The sequence below is a fragment of the Eucalyptus grandis genome, chromosome 3 (genome assembly GCF_016545825.1).
Source record: "Eucalyptus grandis isolate ANBG69807.140 chromosome 3, ASM1654582v1, whole genome shotgun sequence".
Taxonomy (NCBI): Eukaryota; Viridiplantae; Streptophyta; class Magnoliopsida; order Myrtales; family Myrtaceae; genus Eucalyptus; species Eucalyptus grandis.
In genome coordinates, this window is record NC_052614.1 from 49,163,106 (window position 1) to 49,175,665 (window position 12,560).

Consider the following 12,560-nt stretch of genomic DNA (forward strand, 5'->3'; position numbering starts at 1 on the left):
ATTACTATTCTTTTTCCCAGAACAATTTCTTATTAGAAATGATAATTTTTTATTCTATTATCGGGAACAATTTCTAAACATTTTAAGACGTTTAGTAATTGCTCAAAATTTATATTCTCATAATAGAATTGCGTTTGGTACCATTTTCAAAATTTCTAATCTAAATAATTTTCTTTTAATTATTTAATTATTTTTTCATTATTTTTTTCTCTCTCTTCCTCTTCTTCAAGCTTTGGCTATTTGTCGACCTCCGGATGATTGGCGACCGGCCACACAAGGGCCGGCAATCTCACTGGAGCGTCGCCAGCTCTCGACAAGGCGCAACTCATCGGTTGAGCCTCACCGGCAGTTGAGTGAGGCTCAGTTGAGCCTTGGCTAGGCGAGCAACCTCGCCTAGATCTAGCAAGGCCAACCTCAATCAATCGCCAGCCAAGCTCCACCTCACCAAATCTAGCTGAGGCTTGCCGATGGCCAAGGGAGGTTCGGGCGAGGCCCGCCTTGCCCAACTGGTCGTCAGCAACCGGTGGCAACGGTGGCTAATGGCAGTGGCGGTGACTGATGGCTAATCATTTTCTTGCGGTTCCACTGACAAGGCCTTATGGGAAGAGATGCTGAAGAAGTTACAGAAAGTTCCTCCGAAGGAAGTCCGAGAGACCTTGATGATAAGCTACGAGGGATTAGAACCAACGCAGCAGAAAGTGTTTCCGAACATAGCGTGCTTTTTCATCAAAGAAGACAAGAAAAATCCAATTTTCATGTGGAGCAATTGTGAATACCATCCTCATAATGCAATCAGAGTTCTCCTTCTCCCATCTTTGTTAAAGATCGGAGATGATAATAGGTTTTTGATGCATGACCAAGTCAGTGATCTTGGAAGACACATTGTCTATGAGGAGAATTGCAGATTTCCTGGCAAGCGTAGCAGGGTATGGATTCCTGAGGATACATCGAACTTATTAAGGAATAAGAAGGTAAAACTTACGAGTATGTAATTTAGATCCATTTTGCTAGCTGTTTCCGGGAAGTAGACGAACTTTGCAAGTGGTTCAGAGAGTCAACTTTTTCCTTTATTGTATGATTTGTTGTATTCATGTTTGATCTCCAATGCCAGGCAAGTGAAGAAGTAGAAGCATTGAGTCTGAGCTTTAATGGTCAACGTAATGGTAGTGGCTATACCTTCACTGGTGAAGAATTACAGAGCCTGCGGAATCTGAGGTTCCTCCGGGGGAAAGGGTTGAATTTCGTTGGTAACTTAAAATATCTTCTTCTTGAGCTAAGATGGCTTTCTTGGCATGAGTGTCCTCTGAATTTCATGGCAACGAATTTTTGCCTAATTAATTTGGTGGTTCTCAACCTTTTCGAAGAGAGAAATTACAGAAGAATGGACTGGATGGAGTCAAATCCAGGTACTAATGTCTTTCCATATTGGGTTTTGGTGCTTCTAATTCTTATGACAGGGTTTTTAGTCCTTTGAATGATGTTCAAAAATCTCCGCAGATGGCAAAGAAATTGAAATTTTTAGATCTGAGAAGCTGCAATTGCTCGAGAAGCATGCCAGACTTGTCTAACTGTGTCTCTCGAGATATTGATTCTCGCTTGGTGTTCCAAGTTAGTCACGATCGATCGCTCCATCATTACGCTACAGAGCTTAAGTACTCTGAATATGGAAGGATGCAATTCTCTTCAGGAGTTGCCTGAGGAAGTTAGTTCTCTAAAATCTTTGACGGAGTTAATCATAGCCCAACGTTCTCTGCTATGTAAGCTTCCCGATACAATTGGCAATTTGAAAACTTGTTGAGCTTGAGTATAAAATGGAACGAGAGAATAAGCAGACTCCCACACTCTATCGCAACATTAGCGAAAGTCAGGCATTTGTCTATAGAAGGTTGCAAAGTAATTGAGGAGCTTCCGCATTCACTCGGGGAATTAGAGTCGCTGACTGAGTTAGATATTTCGTTCTCAGGAGTGATCAACATACCTGATTCCATCGGAAATCTGAAGAAACTCAAAATCATCAGGATGCAAAACACTAAGATACGTAAGTTACCTGACGCAATCGGGCAATTGGAGATGCTACATTGTCCAGAGTGTCAGAGCCTATCCGGAGAAATCCCATGTGACCTTGGGAATTTGTCCCGTTTTAAGGATTTTGGACTTATCAGGCACTCACATCTCTGGATTGCCAGCCAAAATCAGTCGTCTCCCTGGCCTCGAAGAACTTCTGTTGAAGGAGTGCCAGGAGCTTCGACAAGTGCCAGAGCTTCTCTCAAGTTTGATATGCCTTACCCTTGATGCTTATCACTGAGAAGTCGTCCCAGACCTCTCGAACTTGGTCACTTTACATCACTTGGACCTGTCTTTTCGTAGGTATAAGCTCAAGGGTCCTTGCCAGTCTGAGGAACTTCTCTCCGCTTGGAAGATCATAGAATCCATCGACCGGCTTCCATCTATTTTGTCAACCTTGCATCTCACGGATGTCTCGCCGCCGCAGCGGTTTTGCAACTTCAGGAACCTGTCAAGTCTCTTCATTTCTAGCTGCTCCATGGCACATCTCCCAGTGCTTGAACACTTGGAGAAGTTGAGGGAAATGTCCATAAAAGTCTGTCCATCCCTTGAGAGGATACCTGATCTGTCATGCTTGAAGAATCTAGAAAACTTGTATCTGTCTGAATTGGGAAGTCTTGTTGAGATACAAGATCCGGGGGAGTTGGAATCCTTGGAGTCACTAGAGATCATCTGCTGTGAGTCATTAGAAGGATTACCTCATCTATCAAAGTTGGCAAAGCTCAAACCTTTTGAGCTACCCGACTGCCAAGTGCTACGGACCATCGAGGGTCTCAGTCATCTACAATGTTTGAACCATTTGACGATCATGGTTGCATGTCCCTGGAAAGGTTGCTTGATTATCCAAGGTCGACCAAGCTAGACACCGATTGGAGAGCACCAGAAACATCGAGTGCCGATTGGGAATCGTCGGCAACCTTGGAACCCTGTGTCCATATCAAGGGCCAGACCAAACAGTGCGTTGCGATCCGCTTATTTTGGAGACTTGGACAAGTAGTCTAACAATTACCTAACGCACCTCTTGAAAGAGATCTTTTTCTTTTGTTAGGGCGTGTTACTTTGTTTTCGTACCCATGCAAGTCCTGTCTCCTTTTCTTTGTGCACAATAAGCTCCTGATAATGATAGGCCTGGATTGTCCAGGATATATCAGTTCGGCCTGTAAATTCATTAACGAAGACGAGTATTTTCATCTGAAACTCTAGGTAGAATTCTCATGCAGATCAATCTTCGTATATAACGCTTCTACAACATATTTAGGAGTTCGTTTATGAAAGTACCAACCAACAACTGTGACATATCATTGTCATATGATATCTAGAACATCAGCAAATTTCTTCTGCCTTTGATCAATCTTGGGTATGATGGTAGTCCTACAGCATTCATGAAGTAATTTTGATTTTAGTTACCTAAATGCTATTGCTAGAGTAGATATTACTTCCTTTCGATTTTCAATCGTGCATGTTTTTTTTTTTTTTTCTGACTTTTAAAGCGATATATTTGTCATCCTAATGAAAAAGTTAGATTATTGAAAAGGAAAAGGTGATAGATGCAATTTTTTTTTTCCTAAAAAGGGACCCTGCAATCAATAAGGTATAAAAGGCTGATAGATATAATTCAGTTTCAACAAGTGCTAGACGATGGAGAAACTATATCTACATATACAAAGTGGTCTCGTCTAAAATACTAAATTAATGAATTGTAAGATTTTCTAGAGTTACCGGAGGCTTCGCTATTCGCTAATGCGATTAGTTATCTACTTTAAAAAGTTATAAATCCTACAACATTATACAAGACCTATTTCGAATAGTCACTAGTTGATTACTCTTTATAGAAGTTTAACTCGTTTAGATTAAGATAGATTGTTATCAAATGGTATTAGAACAAAAGCATCCTTCAATGCATTGCAATCCAAAAACAGTGTGTCAGGTGTCCACCACTTTCGTTGCACGGTTTGATCCACATGAAATGAGCCGGATAAGGAAATCTACAAGTGACCTCGAACGGAGCTTGACGAGTGACTACTACTGGTGAAACTATTGATCGGATGATAATCAGTGTCCTGATACAATTTGTGTGTTTCTTCTCCAATGTTATTACTCCCAAGGCATCACGACAATGCTTGTTCAGAAAATATTATGAGTCCAATCTTTCTAAATTCGATTTCTTAATAAATGCTCTTTTCTTTTATTGAAAAAAATTGTATTCTTTACTCAAAAGGATATAAAAATACATAATGACAAGGCAAATCAAAACAAAATAAGAATAATAATAATAAAAAAAAAAAACAGATCTAGAAAGCAAGGGGGATTAATGAAGCATCAGTAAAGTTAAGCACACACTCATTCCACAAGAATGTATTTGTCAAGCAAAATCAGCAGTCAATCACTGCATCTCGTGTCTTTGTTAGTGATAAGCACATGCTAGAAATTCATTTTCCAATAATTACGAGGTAGCTAGTTGGTGGTGCTCACCTAGGTTTGGTTTCCTTTATACCATCATCATACGGAGATAACAAAAATAGGTTGAACAAACACAAATCTAACTTGTAGAGGAGTAAATCTTTGTAATTCAACGAGACAACAAAACTGCTACCATCATTATTGAAATTGGAGACAGAGAACCTATACACAAATAGAGTAGATGGGCATCGAATCTCCAGAAGCATATTTATTAAACTCCCAAATCTAGATTGGGAAAGAATAGCATCCATATCTAAATTTAAATAGGTAGAGTTCAAATTCTCAAATCGAGAACTAGACTGGGAGAAGAGAGAACCCAAAACAAAATTGGGAGAGAAGAAAAAGCAAGAAAAGTTCTGTTGTTGGGGGTGAATGCCTTGTGCGTTTGTTGATAAGTGTCTTAATGAGAGATGATTATCTGAGTCGTTGATGCCATTTTGTTGGTTGGTGAGTATTTTAGAGTTTTGTAATTGATTTTTCTTTTACTAACATGGGAGCACATTAAGTTAAGATATCGTGAAATTTCCTAAAATAATCTCATTTTCAGTGACTTTCTTAATCTGAAATGGTTAGTGCAATGATGATTCATGAGCCAGGAAATTGCCTAACAAAACCAACCTATTCTCGAACCATCTATTTATCTTCGTCCTCGTATCTAGTTGATGGTGCATTCCTCAAGCTGCTTGCATTCATTGCAGATATGTCTATTTACCGCTTATCTAATGCTCATCTATGGATGCTGATCTTTCATTAGAAAATAGTAGGTTTATTCTTCAATTGGTTCAGCTAGTTAGGCAGTCATTTGATTTAACATGTAGTCGGAGACATAACTTCGATTTGATTAGATTGGTATGCCTCTTTTTGATGTATATTTTATATGGATATTCGCCATTTTTCACATGTAACGACATTGACAAAGACCGAGGCTGAATTTCTAAATTCAAATTCATGGTTTATCTTCGGCATCTCCGGAATTTTCCCCCGCACGTGCAAGTGTCTCGGGCACAAGCATTTTTTTTTTTTTTTGAGTCCATAAAAAGGAACTGTGCTATATTCTCAAGTGAAATAAAAATTAAAAAGACTGAGGGAAATAAATTACAACTTTTACTTCGCATTCAATTTTCCTTGATCTATAACAGGAAATCACAACTTTTACTTCGCATTCAATTTTCCTTGATCTTTAACCTGAAATCCTCGTCTACCCCCACTTTATGGCTATTCAATGCCCCAACCTACTAAAGTGCTCCCAAAGATTAACGACAATTGCTTATCCCACTTAGCGTCTCCGATCATTAGAGATGCTTCTCCTTAATCCGAGTGCCCTCTACGTCAAAGGTATCCCAACTCGAATCCTCATTTACGCCCAACTTCATTCTTGGTCACTTTCTCAAGACGGAACCACGGAGTCTGTCATTGGGTCTGTCTTGCCTACACCCATGTTGCTACACTACAACACCCACCAATCTACCGTCAGCTTTGATACTTCTTGTTGGGAGCACGTAATAGAAATTCAATACCTTCACTTGGAAAGATAGCCAAGAGAGAACCCAAGTTTGAGTCTATTTACATATTCAGTTAAGTCAGAGTAAGGGGCTAACTGGAATAATATTAACTGCTCATACCATACCAATTTTCTGATGTAAAACTTCTCTAGCACAACTTATACATGTATCTCAATACATTGTTGCCTCTATTAAATCTTAACATTAATAAAATTATCATATATTTCACGACTTGTAGGTAATCGTTTGAAGAATGAGGCACTAAATGGAAACGCAGACGAGGCTAGATGATCTCATCCCACTAAAGATGGTTTATGTAACCAAATGTTGAACGGGTAAAGTAGAAACCTTGTGAATCAAGGTCAAAGGTTTCTTTTTTTTTTTTTTCTCTTTTTTTTGGTGACCCAAGGAACCCCGTAAGCCGACAGTCGGCGAGCAAACCCTGGGGGAGTGACTGCAGAACCCACCACCACAGTACTCCAGGTAAGAATCCCTAACGACGCCTCTGGAATTCGAACTCCTCCCTTTCGTGAGGGGGAGAGAGCCCCAAGCCAGCTGCACCACTGCGGGCGGTGGTCAGGTCAAAGGTTTCTTGTTAGTTTAATAAACAGGTAAATATATGTTAAATATTGAACAGAAGGTGTTGTTATAATTGGATAATTTTGACGATTATTTAACTTCCCACTAGCACATGAATATTGAGCACCCTCCTCCTACCATGAAGTTCAAGCGATAGCTGTATAAGGATTTAAAAAAGGCAAAGAAGCCAAACAAATATATTGAAATATATTCTTTTGGCTTTATTTTATTTTTCCTTTGATCCAGACTGACTTGATGGTGTTTAAAACCAAAGCAGTTCAGATACCGAGCAAACAAGCAAAAACATACACTTCTATGCTCATTCGGTAAAAGTAGGTCCTATGATGATGGAGAGTGCAACTGGCTCAAGAAATGAGTATGACGTGTTCTTGAGTTTTAGAGGGCTTGATACACGCCAAACATTTACCGATTGTCTTTATGAAGCCATGAAAGGTACTGGAGTCCGTGTTTTCAGAGATGATGATGAAATCCAAGGAGGGCAAAACATCAAAGACGAACTTTGGCAAGCGATTGAGAGCTCCAAAATCTACATGCCCGTCTTCTCTAAGACCTACGCGTCAAGTAAATGGTGCCTCAAGGAGCTGGCGAAGATAATAGAGGTTACATCCCGATCAAATGGAACGAAAGAGATCCTTCCCATTTTCTTCGACGTGAGCCCAGGTGATGTCAAGCTTAAAACTTCACTTTACAAAAATGAGCTATCCAATCATGCGAAGATGTATGAAGCTGACAAAGTAAAAGCGTGGGAAAAGGCGCTCATGGAGGTTGGCAAGCTTAAGGGATGGAAACCGAGAAACGTAGGGTAAAGAACTTCCTCCCTCAGACTTTAATTTTTTCTACATGCCTATCAAAAGATGAAAACTGCTGCAAAACAAAGAGCTTACAAAGTTTCGTTTATAGAATCCTGAACTTATAGTTATCCTGAGTTAAAATTGTTGCGTAAAAATATCTATGCAATCATGATCATATGACCGATCATATATCACACTTATAATTTTGTACCTCAGACTTCTTCTAGAAAATAAATTTAGTGAGTTCAAATATTGTTTAAAAGAATAAATAGGCTAATATTTTTAAAAAAATCGAATCAAATATTCCAAATAAAGCTAATATTAATAGACTTTAATTTATCGCAAATACTTACGCGCCTCAATCGTTAGTCTCTCGTGGCTTTCCGGTCTTCCTAGCCTTTTCAGCTGACCCTAATCAATCGTGGTTCTTGAAAGCCTTGCCTAATCTCTTCATGCTGAATGATAAGTCATACAAGGAAGCGAGCTATTGTCATCTCTTTGCTATAGGTTATCAACATCTCTCTGCTATAAGCTAGCAATTTGTCAATTTTATGGGCATAGTCCCAAATGGTAATTGCCTGTTGTGCTTCCCGGTATAATGACACAATATCGTCAGGACACACTATCAATGTCACAAGGTTTGATGTCTTCTCTTCTACTTCGAAATTTCAAAATTTAAGAACGAGAAGTTCTTCATCAAATTTCTTTTCCCTTTGGCTGAAATGTTCTGTGTAATTGGCAGCCATGGCAGACTCATCACATCGGTCGTTGAAGATGTTTTAATTAAGCTGAACAACAGAAACAAGATTCTGACCAAACATTTAGTGGAAGATCGCAAGCAGGTCGACGCTGTAATGGAACTGCTGGACATTAATTCTGGCGGCACTCATTCTGTGGGAATCCGTGGGATTGGGGGAATCGGCAAAACGACACTTGCGAAAGTTATTTTCAACAAATTATCCCCTCACTTTGACTGCAGCAGCTTCCTCGAAAATGTTCGAGAGATATCACGACGGTCAGATGGCCTTGTGTACTTGCAGAAGAAACTCTTATCAAGCATTCACCGATCAAGAAATAATGAACTTTATGATGTTGATTGTGGGATCGACATGATAAGAAGACAGCTTTCAAATAAAAGGTTCTCATTGTTGTTGATGATATGGAAGAGAAAGATCTTCTGGAAAAGCTAGTTGGTGAGTGTGATGGGCTGAAATCTGGTAGTAGAGTCATCATAACCACTAGGAACTTAAGTGCCATTCGAAATGAACCAAAACAATCTTGGATTATGAAGTCAGGGAAATGGAATCCGATCAATCCCTTCAGTTGTTTTGTAGACATGCTTTTGGAAAAGACTTTCCTCCAGGTGATTATGAAAGTCTTGCAAGGGAAATTGTGTCTACTTTGGGGAACCTTCCGTAAGCTGTGGAGGTGATAGGATCTTCTCTTTCTTGCAAGCACGACAATATAGCTTTATGGATAGAAGTATTGGAGAAGTTAAGGAAAGCTCCTTTGGGGAAAGTCCGAGAATCGTTGATGATAAGTTATGAAGAATTAGAGAAAGAACAAAACAAGTGTTTCTGGATATAGCATGCCTTTTTGTCCAGGAAGATAAAACTTACCCAATTTTCATGTGGAGTGATTGTAACTACTATCCTAATTATGCAATTGATGTCCTTCTTCATAGGTCCCTGATAAAAGTTGAAAGCGATATCAAATTCGGATGAATGACCAAGTACGAGACCTTGGAAGGCACATTGTCCAGGAAGGGGATTGTAAGTATCCTAGCAAGTTTAGCAGGGTGTGGACTCATGAGGATGCCTTAAACATATTAAGGAGTAAGCAGGTACAATTTACGAGTAATCTTTCAGTCCTCAAGGAGTTACAACTTTTTCTTGTTAACTTGATTTGAGGTCCACTCATGTTAGTCTCTACTGGCAGGAAATGAACATGTAGAAGCACTAAAAGTGCGTGGCCATACATTTGAGATGAAGAATTACTCAATCTACCAAATCTAAGGTTCCTTCGAGGGACGGGATTAAATTTTGTTGGCAACTTCAAAGATCTGCTTCCAATGCTAAGGTGGCTTTCTTGGCATCATTGTCCTCCGGAATTCACAGCAACAAATTTCTGCCCCATCAACTTGGTTGTGCTCGACCTGTCCAAAGAGCGACATCACAAAAAATGGGGTGGATGGACTCAAATCCAGGTATGGCAGCCTCAGTGCTTTGTTCCCGTTTGAAATGTTTTTATTCTTTCTCAATATATAAATTTCTTCTGCAGAGGGAAAAAAGCTGAAAGCTTTAGACCTGAGAAACTGTAAATGCTTAACAAGGACACCTGACTTGGCAAACTTCGTGGACTTAGAGATATTGGTACTCGCTGGCTGCTCCAGGTTAATTACAGTTGATTGCTCCATTGGTAAGCTACGGCTCTTAAAAACTCTGAATATGGATGGATGTGACTCTCTTAAGGAGTTGCCTGAAGAGGTTGGATATTTAGAATCTTTGAGAGAGTTCATCTTCCCTGATCTTCCAAATTGGTCACACTCACCGAGAGTGTTGGCAATTTGAAATCTTTGTCAAGCTTCAGTGTAAAGTATTGCAAGGGAATTGACAAACTCCCAAATTCCATCGGAGGATTAGTAAGAATCACACATTTCTCTATAAAAGGATGTGAGGGGATAAAAAATCTCCCGCACTCTCTCGGAGGATTAGAATCATTAGTTAAGTTGGATTTGTCCTTCTCGGAATAGAAAGTCTCCCGCATTCAATTGGAAATCTGAAGAAAATCAAAGTCATCGACATGGGAAGTACAAAATTAAAAAGTCTACCAGATGCAATTGGACAGCTGGAGATGCTCGAAGAGTTACATTGCCCAGAGTGTCTGGATCTATCAGGTGAAGTCCCAAATTCTATTGGGAATCTGTTCCATTTGCAGATCTTGGACTTGTCATGTACTCGTATTTCCGGATTGCCAGCCACAATCACTTATCCATCTCACCTAGAAGAGTTACATGTCCGAGATTGTAGGGATCTTACGGGTGAAATCCCAGATGCAATTGGTAGACTATCCTGCTTGAGGATCTTGGACTTCTCTGGTACTTGCATTTCTAGTTTGCCCGCCACGATCAGTTTTCTCCCTTGCCTTAAAGAACTTGGGTTGAAGGAGTGTGAGGAGCTTCGACTAGTGCCAAAGCTTCCCTCTAGTTTGATAAGCCTTGTCCTTGATGCTTATCATTGTGAAATCATCCCAGACCTCTCGAACTTAGTTACTTTAGATCACTTGGACTTGTCCTTTCATAGGTATAAGCTCAAGGCTCCTTACCAGTTAGAGGAACTTATGTCCCCTTGGAAGATTGTAGAATCCATCCACCAGCTTCCATCTAGTTTATCAACCTTGCATCTCACGGATATACCGCCACCGCAGCAATTTTCCAAGTTCATGAACCTGTCGAGTCTCTCCATTTCTAGCTGCTCAATGGCACATCTCCCAGAGCTTGAACACTTGAAGAAGTTAAGGGAATTGTCCATAAAAGTGTGTCCATCCCTCGAGAGAATACCAGATCTATCATGCTTGAAGAGTCTAGAAACCTTGTATTTGTCTGAACTAGGAAGTCTTGTTGCGATACAAGGTCTGGAGGAGTTGGAATCCTTGGAGTCACTACAGATCATCTGCTGTGAGTCATTAGAAGGATTACCTCAACTATCGAAGTTGGTAAAGCTCAAATCTTTTGAGCTACACGATTGCCAAGTGCTGCAAGCCATCGAGGGTCTCGGTTGCTTACAACGTTTGAAGCATTTGACTATTCTGGGTTGCGTGTCCCTGAAACGGTTGCCTGATTATCCGAGGTCCACCAAGCTAGACACTGATTGGAAAGAACCAGAAACATCAAGTGCTGTTTAGGAATTGCCAGGAACAGCAGACTCATGTGTCTATATCAAGGGCTAGACCAAAGAGTGCGTTGCGATCCACTCATTTCGGAGACTAGGACAAGTAGTCTAAAATTACCTCTTGAAGAGATATCTTTACTTTTGTTTAGGCGTGTTACTTTGTTTTCGTTCCCATGCAACTCCTGTCTCTTATTTTCTTTGTGCACCCGTAATCCTGATAATGACAGGCCTGGATTGTCCATGATTATATTAATTTGACCTGGGTATTCAATAGAGAAGAAGAGCCTTTTCATCTGAATCTCTTGGAAGTCTCATGCAGATCAATCTTCATATACAACACCTTTGCAACACATTTGGGAGTTTGTTTATGAAAGTACAAACTAACAACTAAAACATATCGTTGTCATATGATGTCTGGGGAAATTTCAATCAACGTTGGAAAGAAGAATGGAATCAGATTTAGAAGCATGATAATACTCTTTTAAGAAATTATTTGCCTCAAAACATTGCTAATTGCCACTAGCAAAAATCTTACAAAATACAACAAAGTCTCGATGAGAATACCATATAGCAATAGTAATTTTTCCAAGATCTCTCAAAAGGAAACTATTGGAAACTATGGATGTATATCTTTGAAAGAAAATGAAATTGGAAGTTATTAAAGCATTGAACACAAATGTCGAATAAATATATTTAAATGGATACAACCTTTTTAAAAATGAACAAGTTATGTTCGACTAGACATGATTTTCCAAAGGTTAAGAAGTCATGTCCTAATAGACACAACCTTTCAAAGGTTGTGTAAGCGTCTAATAATTGTTAGGCAAAAATAATAAATTCAACTTTAAATAATTAAAAATAATAATCACTCTATTATGAACAGTCATATTATTTTAATATGACACAATGGTTATTTTAAAATTATAAATTGAATTATAATAAATAAAAAATAATGGTCATTGATCACCGTTAAATCGTGTTCACATGCGCACTCACATCGTCAAGGTACCTTTTAATTTGTTTTACAAACAAACTACCAACAATATCTAGAACATCGGCAAATTTGTTTTGCCTTTTAGTACCTTATGCATGATGGTATGTCCTACAGCATTCATGAAGTTATTTTGATTTTAGTTTCTTAAATTTTATTGTGAAGTAGATAATACTTCCTTTCGATTTTCAATTGTGCATGCTTTTGTTCTAAGTTTTAAATTGAGAAACAATAAGGTGATAGATGCCATTCTTGCTAGAAG

General features: G+C 39.2%; 3 protein-coding genes across 3 annotated transcripts; all 3 read left to right on the forward strand.

Annotated features, from left to right (window-relative positions):
* Positions 1-608: 608 nt before the first annotated feature.
* Positions 609-2,926, forward strand: LOC104435539 (disease resistance protein RPV1-like). Its single transcript, XM_039309723.1, has 4 exons — positions 609-971; positions 1,112-1,247; positions 1,964-2,270; positions 2,368-2,926. Exons 1-4 carry the CDS (start codon positions 609-611, stop codon positions 2,924-2,926), a joined length of 1,365 nt encoding a protein of 454 aa, XP_039165657.1.
* A 4,026-nt stretch (positions 2,927-6,952) lies between these two features.
* On the forward strand, positions 6,953-8,607 carry LOC120291916 (TMV resistance protein N-like). Its single transcript, XM_039309724.1, has 2 exons — positions 6,953-7,428; positions 8,160-8,607. The coding sequence occupies exons 1-2, from the start codon at positions 6,953-6,955 to the stop codon at positions 8,605-8,607; spliced, it is 924 nt and encodes a 307-aa protein (XP_039165658.1).
* A 1,612-nt stretch (positions 8,608-10,219) lies between these two features.
* Positions 10,220-11,320, forward strand: LOC120291917 (disease resistance protein RUN1-like). The gene has a single exon (XM_039309725.1). The coding sequence runs from the start codon at positions 10,220-10,222 to the stop codon at positions 11,318-11,320; it is 1,101 nt and encodes a 366-aa protein (XP_039165659.1).
* The last annotated feature ends 1,240 nt before the right edge of the window (positions 11,321-12,560 follow it).